The 16,113-nt window shown below is 45.5% G+C and overlaps 1 protein-coding gene across 4 annotated transcripts in view; it reads left to right on the plus strand.

Annotated features, from left to right (window-relative positions):
- The window catches only part of LOC108873052 (nck-associated protein 5), a 126,512-nt gene that overhangs the window by 43,109 nt on the left and 67,290 nt on the right, over positions 1-16,113 (plus strand). Inside the window, exon 1 of one of the 4 annotated variants that reach the window (XM_018661078.1) lies at positions 7,832-8,263. The exons of the other annotated variants lie outside the window; for them this stretch is intronic. Within the exon in view, the coding sequence (XP_018516594.1) occupies positions 8,235-8,263 (29 nt within the window). The 5' untranslated portion in view covers positions 7,832-8,234. Of the gene's footprint in view, positions 1-7,831; positions 8,264-16,113 lie in introns of those variants that run through there. 4 annotated transcript variants of the gene reach the window in all.

Here is a 16,113-nt window from a genome sequence, read left to right on the forward strand (position 1 = left end):
GGAGGACAGGGAGGGACAAGGAGGGATGAGGAGGGTGGCCGGCAGGCCGGCTGGGGTGGGGCCCCCGCTCAGAGTGACTGGGAGGTGGGGAAGTGTTGGGGAGGAGGCAGGAGACTCAGCTGGAGATCCAGGAGGCTTAGGACAGGTTGTGTGGAGCAGGCGGCTGCAGCTGCAGCCCAAGCAGAAAGGACATTAGAGACGACATCTGCTGATCAATAAGCTATTTGTCATGTTCATAGAGCAACGGTGCTTTAAAGACCGTGGAGATAGAGAGTGGAGGTCAGATCAGATGTGTGCTTAGCTGAGGGATTATAGGTAATAGGAGTTTCTTTGTGTAAGTGAATTTGCCTCTGGGTAGAATTGAAAATTGACCACTTTTGTCACGTAACTGCTCATCATTTCTTCCCATTTGTCCTTGCCTGATCAGACGAGGAGAGGTTTTGGTTTGTGGATTTGTGAGCATTTTGTTGGGGTTTTAAAGCTTAATTTATAAATGTCTGTCCTTAATCAGAATAAATCCCTCAGTGTCATTTGGATTAGTTTATTCAAAAATTCTCCTAATTGTTTCAGCTATTAAGAGTGCAGAGTTTTTAAGCCACTAATCACCTTTCATTTGTCTCAACTGAAGTTCAGAACAGCTCAAAAACACTTTCCTAAATTTGTCCTTGAGGGGACACTAATGGAAGAAAATGTCCTTGCACTCCTATGAGGACAGCGAGGTTAAACGAGACGAAAAAAAATACGAGAGCATGTACACACGAGAGAAAAAGACCACAGGAGCGCGAGGCTGGGAAACAGCTTTACAAATCTGGACCTTGCTGATGTTACTACAAGGCATATCTGGCCTCAAAGACGCCTGTGTGCTGTCGGCGGTCTGAGCAAGATGAAAGGCTGTAATCCTCAGCTGAAGTATGTGGCGAGGCCTGTTCTGTCGATGAGGAGGTGGATAGGGTTCAGCCTCCCCGCAAACGCCCTCAAGGATCTGCCGTCTCGGTTGGGTGAGAGCCATGCATTTTACAACTTTAATTGGATAAGTTGACCGGTCTAATGCAATAATTTGATCATGCTAAGCTCCAAAGAGATCTAATGTGCTCCCTGAGTATATTTGTGTGCCCTCAGAAGTGGATGACTTGGCCTAATCCATCCATTAGAGGTCACTTTACGGCCCAGGAGTCCAGACTCCAAAATATCTCAAAGGAGCCGTCAGTGGGTAAATAAATCACTCTGTGAAAACTTCATTGGAACCTTCAGGCACTGGTGGAATTTGGTATTTGGACCATTTAAAATCAGTTCCTCAATTTTTCCTTTGTTTTTTTTCCTCAATAAAAAATGCTTGATTAAAGCTTGTGGGGTAAAAACCATGAAGAACCTGAAGCTGAGTTTGAGGTAATCGCGCCTCTTTCATGTGTGCTATCTGTAATTTGCAAAAAAACAATCGATCAGAGCTCGTAAGCAAGTAGCAGGTCTGTGTCGAGTTGATCTTCACCGCACTCGTCGGCGAGGACTTAACTGCGAGTGTGATGATGAACTCCCCGAAGCAATTAGTTAAGGAGGTGACACCACTGGTGCCCTATGACACAAGTCAACACTTGCTAGTTTATCTCAGCAAGGATTCGCTAAGTCCATCTTCCCTGGTCCTGTAAATGCCAAACACTCCAGCCCTGATTCATATAGTGAACTCCGGGCTCCGGGCTAAAATACATGCATCAGTTTTATGGAGCTTATGCGAGGAAGAGGTTAATCGAATGGGTTAATGAAGCTTTTTATTGATGCTCCCTCAAGGTCGTTTCATAGCTGGTCATGGCGAAGCATTCCCATGCACACTGGATAAGAGTAGTGATATGCGAAGCCTGCGCCACCTGCGCTGCCTCCCTCTCCACATATCATTCACCACAAGCCTTTATGTTTCTTTTCTGATGCGTTCAAGGTTAAGTATGAAGCTGAGCAGCTGTCTACTGCACTTATTCTGAAAAATAAGCATAATGGATTGATCCTTTCTCTGCAGATATAGTGTTGCTATAAACAATTCTTACTGTTGCCAGCTGGGATGTGGTGGTTTCACAACATGCATATGCAGTGTTTTACAGGACCTGTGACACGTATTCTTGGCATTCGGACCGAATAGGGTATTATCTGCATTCCTAGAGGCAATTAGCTGTGTTTAAGAGGTGAGTCTTTTTCAGTGGGTTCTTGCATAATGGCTAATTACCACTGTTGTTTGTCTAAGTGTGTTCTCAGACTGTAAGAAAAGCACTTTAATTATGCAGTGGTGCAGGATATTACATTTTTTTTTTTCAGTTTGATTAAATGAATGTTCACCCAACATTCAGGTCTATTAACTTCAGTTGAGATCCTCCACTGTGCAATGAAAAGGTTTTTTTTTAAATCAAGATAAGCTTTGGGAGAATGGGCCACAACTCCTTTTGTGCTCATGAAAGCGTGCAGTTATTTTGACTGATACGTGTGCTCTGGAAAACATCCTCGCTTTAAGATAAGAAGAACGATAGATCCTGCGTGGTTTTTTATTGTTGATAGATCCTGTGCGGTTTGGATTGTTGATAGATCCCATGTGGTTTTGGCTAGTGGAAGTCACAGTGGTTGCATCCACGCTATTTACCTCCAGCTCAGGGCTCTTTTGGTAAACATCCTCTCATCTCTCTCCCTGGGGGAAACAGGAAGGGGTGAAAATTTGTGAAATTCACAACACCTCAGTTTTAACAGGGTGTGCCCTGTGAGTTTGTTGATGTAGTGATGATTTCTAAAATGATGCTTCTTTGATGCTGCGTTCCATTCGGAGTCAGAGGTCGGAATTTCCCAGTTGTAATTTTCGGTTTCTGTAAACAAAGTGTTCTTTTGGCTGGCAATGACACAACTGAACTGTCAGCAATGCAGCTGTCTTGTGTACATGTATTATCTTAAAAAAATACGTCGGACAACTGCTTCTCCGACTTTGAGTGGCGTCCCATTGTACTTTTTCTAGTAGGAAGTAGGAAAATCTCCTGATTCTGAGTTCAAATCATTTAAATTCAAGAATTCAAGACACGACATACTGCCACAGCTGAATACACTGCTGAATATACCACTACAGCTGTTGAGAAAATGACATTTAATCAAAGAAAATAATTGGATTGGCTTAGGAAAAGTCATTATCTCACCCCACTGGGAAGTACAATTCAGTTATTTAGGACGACTTTAAGTCTGATGTGTTGCATTTAAACATCAATAACCTGCATTGATTTTGAGACATCACAGGTGTTGTAGTCACATCTATTGGTCAGTCCACTTCTATATTTTACATTTTTTGCCACCAAGTTTGATTCTGGGGAAAATCTGCTCGGTTGCTTTATGGTTTATGGTTGCCTCTTCTGCTGCCATATATGTTTTTAAGATCACATACTGTAGATACATGTAGATAAATGGTCACATAGCACACACAGCACATATGTTTTAAGACACTAAGTGTAATGAACGTGTGCAATATTTGTCTGTACACTGTGTACACACACAGCACAAACAGATGTGTGCATTTAAATATCAGTGCCCTACTGCCACCACAGCTTTGAGTCACCAGAAACACTTATTGCGTTGCAGCACAAAGAAGGATGACAGCCTCATTTCTTCTGACAGCATCGAAATGTGAAAAATGTAACAGAAGATAATCATAAAGCAAAGACCTTGGAACAGAAAACAGCAGCATAGTGGAATTGTTGAAATGTGGTGTTAATTTTTCGCAGCACTAGCATTAACTATGGAGGATACCTCTGAGATTACTATGAAATAGTCTCTTTTGTTTACTGTAATCACACAAGGAATGTTCAAGTAATTTTTTTTAAAGACTAATTAAAGATTAACTCCATCCGTGTTAATCCTGCTCATTCCAGTCTTGATGACTTTAAGCATTTCCTGACTTCCACGAAGAGGAAAACCTCGCCTGCTGATGGTTGTCTGGTCGGGACCACCATCCCACCGCTCGTTCCGCCCCCATCCCCCTGCTTAATGAAACATGACGGAGGTGCATTATCGCTTTCATTGTATTACACACTTCATTCTGCCACACACAAGTTAAATGACACTCACTAACTCACAACATGTACACGCTGTCTGTGGAGGGAGGGCTCTTGCAGCGTGACCCGTCATGTGATTTGCATCTGTCTGGGTGTTTGCTGTTGTGTAGATCCTGAGCAGGCTTGTGTTGGCTAAACAAACACGCTGCCTGTCTACAGCTTGGCATTTCCTTTGCTCGTCCTGATGCAGAAAACTCCCTCCCCTTCCTCCCTTCTTCCCAAAAAGAGTCTAGCCATGTTGACAGCTAAATATCTCCTGGATGGATTGTACCCACCCATAGTACCTCTGATGTCTTTCCAAATGATTTTACACCCCTTACTTTTCCTCCGTTGTATCAGACATTAAATAGCTGTTCTCAGAAGCATGGCTAAGCTCAAACGCTGCGTACATGCTAATCGTCTTCAGGGCACGGGAGAGACGGGAAGGAAACAACATTTTTTCCTCCTCCTCCTACTCCTCCTCCCGTGTGATTAACGTCTGACTCGGAACACACACCTAGACGCCAGGATCGACCCGGTTGGGGTAATGAGCTCAAGTGACGCATTGGTGGCCTCCCCCTCCAGCCGCCTCTGGTCACTCATCTGTGATCAAGCTGCAGGGGATTAATGTCATGGAGGCAAAGTGTGGCTGATGGCTGGAGCCCCTGGACAGGATGTTTGTACATTCATATACACAGAGTAACAAAATACATCTACTTTTACTTTGGAGATATTCCCATTTTGTGCAACTACAGTGTATGTCATTTAATTAAATGGCTGGAGTTGAGTATTTTACATTCAAAACATATGATAAGCTCATAAAATATGACAGATTGAGATAGATTAAAGTATCCAACAACATGAGGAGGTTGAATTTAGCTCCATCTGGTCAAGTTACAACATTAACATGCTGCCGACATGTTAATACATCAATAATTTAACACTCTGAAAAGAGTCCTCAGAATTATTACTTTTAAGCCATGTTTAGCACTAGAGTCTTGAACTCGCTTAAAAATAAGTACATAAACTGGCAAAAACCCACACAGGCATAAACAAGTACATCTAGTGACAGGATTTGTAACTTTTTACAGTGTTGACCTCAGTAAAGGATCTAAATACTTCCCCCACCGCTACACACATACTACCACAACCACTAGCCTCTCTTTAAAGGTGGTTCAAAGGTGCTTACACTCACACGTTTCCTTTGCATGTGCCCAAACATCCACTTCACACACACACGCACACACAACCACAACCGTGAGCGTCCCTCTCCCCCCGCAGACCACCCTGGTCTACACCCCATTACGAATCCATATCGACCCGTCGTCCCTCCAGCCACTGTCCCAGCACCATCCTGTCTCCTTCCCTACACCCTCCCCTCCTCCTCCTCTCTGTGGAATGCTAACCTAGCCTGAGTGTGAGAGTGTGTGTGTGTGTGTGTGTGTGTGTGTGTGCGAGCGACAGTGGTGGAGCCAGGCTGGCTGTGTGGGCGGCCGAGTGTTTCCAAACAGTGGAATCTGTCACTGACACCCCTGGCAGAGCAATAAGCAGCGCCTTAATGAGCTCAGCAGATCACTCAGCACACAGAGTGGACACACACACACACACACACACACACACACACACACGCACATATACAGCCTAATGAATGGACAAAATTATAGTTGTGAGAACCTATATACACTCACACACACTGTATACACTTTATTGCCACATGCATCCTCAAACCCATACATTACATATACAATTATGGTCGCAAACCCATTCATACACACACATATACACCCAGCTAGGGAGCGCAGACATATATACACACCCTAGGATGCTCACGATAACGAACCTAAACACATGTGAAACTGAGAAAGAGAAGGGGATTCTGGGAAGTAAGCTCAAGACATTTCTGACACCAAGCACCACCGCCACCAAGAGCCATCGCTCAACGAGTCGCCGCTCGCCGTTCAATCAAATTAACATGGAACACTGCCCTCAATATTTCTTGATTACAGCACATATGTACGTGCTAGTGCTGACTCAGCCGTCCATTTGTCTTTTTCACCCAAATGGGACAATAGTGTCTAATTGGTGACCACCTGCTCTTAGAATCAAATCACGCTCACTCCGTATTCAGATTTCCCTGCCAGACAGCTGCGCTTATGATGAAACACAATTACCCCTCTGCATGACATTTCAGGTCACGTGCGCAATAATCAGGCATCATGAATCTCTCCGAGTTTTATGATGACAAATGTTTACGAGGCATCTGATAACGAGAAAGTGACAGGTTGTGTTGATTTTTTTATGATCACTGTCGGGGTGATTCTTGATTTCCCTGCACCCTCACCCCTGTATGTTTATCTCCAGTGTCGCTCATCTCTAACTTACCTCCCCCCTATTCCATTCTCTTGCAAACTAATTTTCTCACATGGTTAGTGTCATTTAGGGCATTAGTGACAGTGAATGTGGGGCAAAGTGGCAGCGATGGCCCCGACTCTAAGTCAGCCCCGTCCTTTTCTTCCTCCTCTTTAACTGGGCGCTCCTGTCACTGGGACCCTTTTAATTCCCCCTTTCACCCCTCCGGTGCCCGCCCCCATCTCGCACTGGTCCTATTGCGGAGCAGACAATAGAATAGAGGGTACCCCCCCCTTCTCTCCCTTCCTCCTCTGCCTCCTCACCCCCCCCCTCCTCTCATCTCCCTCGGCCCTCGCAGGCGTCCTGCCTGGTTGAAGCTGTGGGCTCCAGGCTGCAGTTTGTCACAGCCATTCAGCTGAGACTGATTGTGATTGCAGCAGATGGGCTGGAGCCTGGTCCGTCACTCGGCTCAGGCGGACCCAAGCACTTCTCTCTCCCTCTCTCCCTCTCTCCCTCTCTTTCTTTCTTTCTCAGCCTTTTTTTTGCCTCTCTGGCTTTCACTTTCTGTCCTTCGCTCTCTTGATCTTCATCTCTTCCCCGGTTGTCCCTGTCTGCCTTTTGTCAGCGGCTTCTCTTTCTTTCAGTGTGTTGTTTTCCCCCTCCATCCATGCTAAAACAGGCAGCCAGCGTTTTCAGATGTAGAGAAGCTCAATTTTTTGGGTGTCAAGCGTGGATGGAGCGCTGTAACAGAGAGGCGCTTTTAGCATTTAGTCAGCTTAGAGGCTAACTGAGTTTCAAATGCTGGAATTGGGGAAGTTAGTGTCTGACAGTTTTTGTAACTTTCCAGAAATGTCAAGCATGCCCATTGCATTTGCCCAGGTCTGAAATTTCTCTGAAGCTTTCTGCCCTTCATTCTTCACATAATGACTTCCATCACTTTTTGTGTGTGTGAACTTTTGCCTTTAGATGTGCTTCATTTCTCTTTGTCTTTCTGTTTTTTTGCCGTCGTTCCTATCTGTCTTCTTGTCACCCTCTCCCCCTCTTTTTTTCTTTACTTAAATAGTCCAGTTAGCAGAACATCACAAGCCGGCTGCCGCTTGCCTGTTCACGTCCCCTTGTTGGAGTTAAACCCCCTCCTCGACACTGTTGTCACCCCGCAAAAAACTCCTCCTCCTTCATACAAACCCCCACACCAGCCTCGCTTCTCCTCCTCCTCCCCTGAGGAAAGAGCCACCTTCACAGAGGCAGCAGAGCAGCCGTCTCTCCCTGAACACATGTTAAACGTCCCGCAAGCCCGAGGAGGAGGGACGCAGCCAGAGAGCTGGAGAGAGAGAGAGAGATAGAAGCAGAGACAGACTGAGGAGAGAAATATTCAGAGGAAAGATAAAGCCAGGAGGCGGGGTGGGCGGGGGGGAGGCACGCAGCGGCTGTGTGTGGAGAGGAGCCTCAGAGCGTGTGTGTTAGTGAGAGAGAGCGTAGTGCAGAGGGAGAGCGTATGTAACGTTAAGGAAGAGGGTAGCAGCATTGGGGAGAGAGTCAATGCATGTCGCCAGATTTAGAGAGACGGGGAGGGTAGAGGACAGAAGAGACGAGGAGTAGGAGGAAGGAAAGCGAGGGGGATTTGTGAGCTGAGAAAGAGAGCGAGAGAGAGAGAGAGAGAGAAGGGGAGGAGAGGAGAGAGGCAGTTTGGTCCCAGTCAAGTGGTGGAGAGGCAGGCAGGGAGCAGCGCAGAGCCGGCAGTGCTGCATTGTGGATGTAAACTTTATCATCTGCGGGATCAGTGGGTAGCAGCTGCAGAGCAGGAGGGAAGCGTGCTGGTGGATTACCATGTGTGTCCTCTGAATGCACCAGGATGCTGCATCTCCACCTGGGTAAGAAGCGGACAGTCGTCAGCATACACGGCATGACAAACTTGCTTTATTTAATTCCCGTGCTACTGCATGATTTTACTGTCTCATTGATTGATTCTGGGTATCTACATCTCTGTTTTCAGAAGAATACATGCACACACACACTCAGCTTTTACTTATACCTGATTCAAGGAGGCTTAATGATTTTTCCCCTCCTGGCTTCACCTCCCTCAGCCGTCTTTACATTGTCCTGAGCTGCAATTTTCCTAATACTCCCCAGAGGAGGGAACATTTCATATAGCAGCGCTGTACACATGTGCAGGGGATGATCTCTGATTTGCACTGAGCCCTATTAGCCAGTTCCAAGGAGGGGTGGAAAGGGGGTGGGGGGGGCAGAATCGCGTGTCCTGTTGCTAGTGGCAACAGCATGGGGCCGGGGCGCTGCGTTAAAAAAAACAAAAACACTTTGATTCTGATTGATAACAGAAGGAAGTGGATACCCGTCGTTTAAGCAGAGGTAAAACAATCCAGCGTTGCAGGGGATTTGTATGTGCAGGAATGTCTGTTTCCCCCTCCCTCTACTTCTTTTCTTTCCTCTCTCTCTCTCTCTCACTCTCGGGCAGATTAAGATTTTCTCTCCAGCCCACTAATCCCACACTGAAATGACTGGGTGTGGATACAGCTAAGTGGTGGAGAATATGGATTATGGGGGATATGGTCTCTCTGTTTTGGTCATCTTCTCTGCAGCTCCTTATTAATGTGGCGTGAAGTGCTGCAGCACCAGTGTCCATATGTCAAAGTCACTGCAGGTCAGGGGTCTTTCCTCACTGTCGGCCATATTTACAGTACGCAGAAAGAGGCTAGGATGCTTGTAACTAACTAAAGGATGCCAACTGTAAGGATTATGGACACTGGCTTTGTATTTTTAGCTGCATTTGTTATCTCTAAAAACACAACTGCGAGGGAACACGAAAATGGGAGCATGGGAGAGTATGGGAGGTATCATCACTCTCTTGCTGGTGTTGTCAAAGTGCCAGAGAGAAATGCCATTCTGTCTTTTTTTGGGGAGTTGGAGTTGAGTTTTTTTTTGCCATGGGAACGGGTGCTTCCCAACATGAGGACAAAAAATAGCATCTGCCATGGAGTGGATGCTTTATGGTTGGCGACGCCAATGAATGTTGGCGAAGGACAACAAACAACAACAGTCAAGTAGCTTATTTTCTCGTACTGCTTCAGGAATCTAACATAGCTTTAGAGAAAGTTGTTTATTGGGCTGACCTTTACTGACCTTACAGCAGCACCACTGAATTTCAAACTCCCAATATTAGTGTATAAGTGCCCTAAACCTTGAGGTGCTCAGGGGTATTTCAAGGTCTTGGCCTTAAAGAAGTTTCATCAGCAGCAGCCATGTGACCTATCACCCTTAAGAAGTAATGTCTTGTTGAGTAAAGTATCTCTGTCCTGAAGGAAATTGATCTCATCCCTGACTGAGTTACATGCATCACACCATGCGCTAAATGCACAATTTGCATGCATTTAAAGCTTGAATCCATCACAACCAGGTCACACATCTATCAAATATTTATTTCAGTTTCTATGTATGCACAACAGCAATCATCATTAGTTACCAAATGCTACAGTTCAGCCATTTGGTCCAGTATCTGCTCGGGCAGTGTCCATTTAAAGCCTTTATTTAGAGCAGAGCAGCAGCCAGTGATATCATCCTGCCACCAGGGCAGATGTGTTGCTGCACTGGGCAGTTTGAGCCCGCTGCCCTCTGAAACCTACCTGGGGATTACTTATAAGAGGATTGCCAAGTGGAGGGATTTGATTTTATAGAATTAAAACTGTAATTCTCTCCATCCTCAACCACGCCACAGTGCAGCCATTTCTCCACATTATTATTATTATTCTCTCCCTGCTGCCATGTTCCTGTTTGACCAACATATTACTACATCATGTGTCCCACATTTAAGCAGTTTTGATTTAAAAGTCACGAGACAGACGCATTTGTTCTGCGTTTGAGTGGAAGGGCAGAAGTTGGCAGAGGTCTAACATGGCCTAGATGATGTTGTAAGCTGTGTGATGCCAGAGCAAATTCTCTCTAAAGAGACGGATGTGAAAAGTTCATCAATTACAACAGAAAGTGTACACTGTGACGTTTTGGCTGCCAGATGCTCTGCCAGTTGGCATTATTAAGAGCGATAATCGTTCCCCAAAATACCAGCCCGGAAAAGAATCTGACGAATAATACAGTCAACAAAATTAAGACTACTCCAGCAGATCACACTGACATGTGCCTTTGTTTTTCCTTCCACCCCTCCGAGCCTTGTCCATCACTTTGCCTCTTACTCCTCTACATCCGATTTTCCCAACTTCTCCTCCTCCCCTCTCGTCTCCTCCCCGTATGTGGCGCTCTGTATTCGGTGACCCTCAGCTAGCATATTGGGTTCAGGTCAAACTGAATTACTGAGGAATGTTCCCCTGTTCAATGGCCGGCCCAGTGGGCCTCAGCATGGGAGCACTTCCCCTTCATTGACAGCCAGGGGACTTTCATTTTGAAGGAGGGGTTGGTGGGGGGGGCTCCTTCCAGACAACTTTCCCATGTAATTCCCACTGTCTCCTCAGTGTTCATGGGCACCGTGGAGCCGTGAGCCAAAGCAGCCGGTTTAATGATGTGTACGTGTGAGGCACATCTCAGGATCTCGCCAGCCTGAGCCTTGTTGAGATGCTCTCTGTGACTGCAGGCCATCCAGCTCAATTAAGGGTGCTTTGAATGCATTCCTCCCCTTAGCCTGCTCTACATTTATCTTCCCCCACGAACAGCACGTGGGAACTTTAAAAACAGTCAGAGTCCCCCAGAGCTCCCTGGGGCTGGTATGAACCTGTTTTTATTTTTTTGCGAAAACAGCATCTGAAGGTAGCTCAAGAAAGATTTTGACATTTTGCCAGGTTGTGTATTTTTGAAGCAAAGAACCAGAAGATGTTATATTCCAGCTGAAGTCTCACTGAATGTTAACAAGTTGGAAATCTGGAAAAAAAAAGGCTACTATTAGATGTCTTTTCTCTCTGTCTCCTGTTGGCTAAACTTAGGGTAATGTCACTCAGGAAAAGCATAAAGTTTAATGGTCCGACAGAATTTATAACCAATAAAAGGCTTTTATTTGCGAGCTATCAGTGGCTTATTGCATGCACTGACTGTTTTGCCTGGAGACAAAGCTCTGCCCAGACACCCTCGCTGACTGCTCAGCGATGGCATTAGAGCCGGAGCATTTTTGTGGTTTCTAAATGGATGAGCTCGCTCCATATGAGTTCACCAAGGTGCAAAGACTGGTGGACCTTTTTCTGCTTTTAAACTGCCTGTTTTCCAGTTAGAGCTGGCATAAAATATAATTTGTATTTGTATAATGGCTGTTTGAGGAAGTTTTGTTTTCCCTTTATTAAAGTGTTTATTGATATCTCTCATATTCGTGCCTTAAAACCCCTACAAGTGTTTCTTTTTCTTGGAGGAAAAAGCCCCAAATTGGATTAGTTTTTTAGGTCATCGTCCTGCATGCCAACAGTTTACAAGATAATATAGTGTTGTCCTTGTTCACCACACACGGCCTTCCTCCTGACATGCTTTCACAGGCGCATGCATCTCACAAGTTTGCAGATTAAAGCAGTCAAAAATCCCACTTTGTGAGCGCTCCCTCTTGTTTTATATTTCTCCTCCTGTCATGGCGATGCTCTCAGCCGTTTACGAGGTCAGAAAAGGGGGTCAGCGTTGTGTTTGAGGTTGTGCGGGGCAGGGAATGTCAACAAACTTTTCAGCTCCCCACTTTTTTGGCTGTAAATCACCGAATAATAGCGGGAGAAACATGCAGGACCTCGTCCAGTGGCTGGAGGTGTTGGCGCAGCTGGAAAGGAAATGGATAAAGGGCTGCTGGAGAAGCTTCACCTTCATGCAGTAAAACTCTTACCCAAACACCTAAGTTCTTTAAGCCATTTGGTGACACTCTTTACTTAGAGTGAATTACAATGAGTGCAGTAACTTTTAATTACTTGATTACCGGCATGCCAGAGCAGCAGAATGAGAACGCTATGGCAATGCTCCTGTGAGAGAAGATTGAGGAGAGAAGTGCCAGAACCAAACATGTTTTTCCTTTTATCCCTGTCTCTCAATTTGAACCCATCAGCAAGTGGAGCTGTTTGAACAATTTTCAGGTTACTTATCAAAGGACTGGGAGCTATGAGATGAATCTAAATGAAGTGATTCAACAACCTGAACATGTGACGTCTGCAGAATAGATAACTTAATCACAAAGGTAACTTCTGCAACAGCTGCCCAGCAACATGTACAGCAGTGGAGATGGCAGACCCTTGGCTCGAGTGTGCCTGTTTACTGTACTTTTGTCTCTATTGTATGTGAAGCAGCCATTTGTCTGCCTCTGTAAAGGTCCACTGTTTGCCATGTCCCTCTGAAAATGGTGTGCTGACGGCCGGCGTAAAATACCCTGCAGCATTTTGCATGGTCTCCATGAGTCAGCAGAACCTTCTAGTATTACGGTACAGTAGTAAATGTGAATCCCCGCTCAGCTATTACTTCAACCCGGGCCAGCCAAGGTGTCAAACACAGAACAATGCACGAGACATGTGACTTACATATGGCATGTGGGTGCCTTTTTACCACAGAAATTTGCATTGTATCTTATTAAACTGCCTGATAAAGAGCTTTTCAGTAGCATGAAAGGGCATTCTAAAATCTTGTCATTGCTGCTTGTGTCACTGATAAAGGCTGCAGCTGTTAACAGGTTTTGGAGGTTGAGAGGAAGTAGCAGTCACAAACAAACAAACAGGCCTTTTTTCTTTGTGATTTTTGAGTGTGATATTAACCTCTGGAGTTCATTTCCAGCCTCTGCAGCCTTCAGTTAGCCAGACAAAGTCATCAGTTTGCTTCACGTAAAGTGCTTGTCAGATCATTCAACAGCACAGAACTGGACAGGCTACGTCTGGACGAGTTCTGTCCCGAATCCCACAACAATGCCAACTTTACGCTCGGTCATGTGTGCAGCATCGAGAAACACAATTATTTTTGCCACTTCCTCTTGGTAGGATGTGTACAAAAACCACAAATGCCTTTGAGGGCAGCGCCTTTATCCCCATTTGCATGATTAATCACATCTTTCCCCTCTCTATGATGGCAGACTTTTTTTAGAACAGGTATGAACACTGTTTCCTTCAGACACAATCCTGGCCTTCACACACACACTGTGGCAGAATCATAAGTCTGTGCAGTGGAAAACAGGCTTTGTTTATCCCGTGTGAATGCGCCTTACAAAACGCAGGTAAACACCTAAATCATGATGTAATTGTAGTCCAGGGTGAAGGGTGCTTCACTTAAACCCAATTATGCGTCAGACTGTGACACAAGCTGCACAGCCATCAGTGGAAAAGCTTAAATATACATTATTACCTATTGGAATGTGAGCATGTGGCTGTGGATGCCTTTTGATAAGGTCGATTTCAAAACAAGGTGTGTCTGGGTGAATGTTTTTTTCTCTTTTTGGAGGGGGCAACTTGCTTGATCTCTTTCTCTGTTGCTTTGTATCAACACATCTTCTTCATATCTGCGGTTGTTCAGGTCCAGCAGCAGTGTGGAGTCGTCTCTCTTTTATGTTTTGGATATAAAAGATTTAGAAAGTGTGTGAGTGTGTGTGCATGTCTCTGGATTTCTTTGCTAGAGTGTTTGTACATGTGTGTTCATCCATGTGTTTATGAGTGCCCCTTGTGTGTTTCGAGGTCTAGCTCCTGTCCTCATTCTCCAGGCTGGTGAGTAAACCCTCTCGACAGACAGACAGACAGACAGGCAGACAGGCAGACCGGCAGACCAGCGAACGGGAGGGCAGGCAACCATTTTTAAAGCACATCTGCTCATCCGCAATGTTTCGTTTCGTCTGGACAGGAATGCGTCTGTGGCTTGGAAACAATTGAGGTCAGGCCCTGCTCTCGGAATAAGAAAACATTTAGGGAGACAGACAGTCAGGCAGGGGTAATCCACGCTTGGTGAGCGCATTCCTCTGAGCTCAGGAGGAGTCTCAGAGGATTCCTCATGTCTGATTTTTGCTGCTTCAGAAGTTTACAGATGCAGTGAATATATTTGATCTGATCTTGGCCCTGGATTGTGCAGATAGCTCCCTGAAGTTGTTTACTCGTGCAAAAACAAATCATTTTCACACAATCTTGCAACTGTATCCATCAATCATGTGCTTTCAGATAATGCCATACAAAAGTATGATGAGGTCGCCCGGCGCTTTTATGTTGCACCAGTGTAATTAAGCTATCCAGCACTGAGACTCTGGTAAAGCACTGAGGGCTAGATGTTATCACAGAGGCGAAAGCATAAACAGCTCGGGGCACTCAACATGTTGTTGACTTTGGATAAATCTTTGCTAATCACCATCATCTCAACTGGTTTGGCTGCATTACTCAGTGCGGTGCACACGTGTCCAAACAAACCCCCAATACAAAACTCCATACATTTAAAGGGAGTGTAAGGGAAAAGTTATATCAGGCCACATGTTGTTTTAAATGTAACTGTAGCATCATAGGGAGGGATTTATCACTAACTTTCACAGTAATGATGTGCATGTGAATGTGATCTGATGAAAAACAAAAAAGCATTTCTTAAAAAATGTGATGAATTTTCTTCAAAGCGTGAAGAACATAACATGTTGACAAGGCCATCATCAGGCCACACTGCTGCATGAAAAGGCGTGTGTTCTTTGTGTGCTCACAGTAGAACCTCATCACATTTCACCTCGTCAATAATTGATGGTCTGCCGTGGTGAGGTAAGGCTCATTGTGCCTGGCTGGCTGGCTGGCTGGCTGGCTGGCTGGCTGACGGGCTGGGTGGGTGGGTGTTTGGGGTGTACGAGGTGCTGACATGTGGCTCCTCTTTTTCCGCTGCCCCCTCTGGTGCAGACGGGGTCCGAGGCGGGAGACAAGGAGGTCAGGAACCAGCTGCGGGTGAGGCAGTGGGAACAGGCGCAGGTCAGGCCGCTGTTCGGGCGTCCGCCACAACGCTTTTTGGTGATTGATTGGACCTGCCTAATGCATTGGGACCAATTGAGTGGTCACAGATGTGTGAGCCCCACCCCTCAGATGAAACAGATGAAAATGTTTACACTGAGGGCTGAAGCTGGTTTTGATGCCATAGTATTGGATGCAGAAATTAATTCATTTAAATCTTAAGGAAACAACATTAGGACATAATTTAAGATGGGAATTAAAACCAAAAATTTATTCGATTTAAGTACATTTTTTGAGTCATTTTCACCCCATCTGGACTATAACCTCTCTGGCAGTTGTAACTCTGTTTTCCTGTCAGACTGGGGTTGGATGTTATAAGTTATCAAACGCCTCGCTAAGCTCATTGTACCACACCGGGGGCTTGAGTGAAATTTTGGATCGGTGCAGAAGGTTACATAACAGGGCCATAGGAGGATTAAGGATGGGAATGACCGGTCCGGAGCCGGGGGCCGAGAAAAAATGCCGCCAGAGCCCTGCCTCTGAACGGGCTGCCCCTATGTGGGCCACGGGGATTGCGTGCGTATCAGGGCTCTTAACCCAGCAGGAGTGCAGACACTAATACATAAATGCATGGCAGCGCTGCTCTCATCCAAACATTTATGCATCCCTCTCAGCCGCTCTGTGTACACTTGTGGTTCACGACGATTGAAATGTTTAGCTTCCTGTAAGCTTCAGTGACAATACTGGTTTATATTAATGCATCTTTTATACATTCTGATGTGTGTATTTATGTCAGTGTGAGGAGCTGCTGCGGGGGAAAAAAGCTGAAGCATTATGTGGTGTTTAATCTGTTAACATCT

Source organism: Lates calcarifer, linkage group LG7_2 (genome assembly GCF_001640805.2).
Source record: "Lates calcarifer isolate ASB-BC8 linkage group LG7_2, TLL_Latcal_v3, whole genome shotgun sequence".
Lineage (NCBI taxonomy): Eukaryota > Metazoa > Chordata > Actinopteri > Centropomidae > Lates > Lates calcarifer.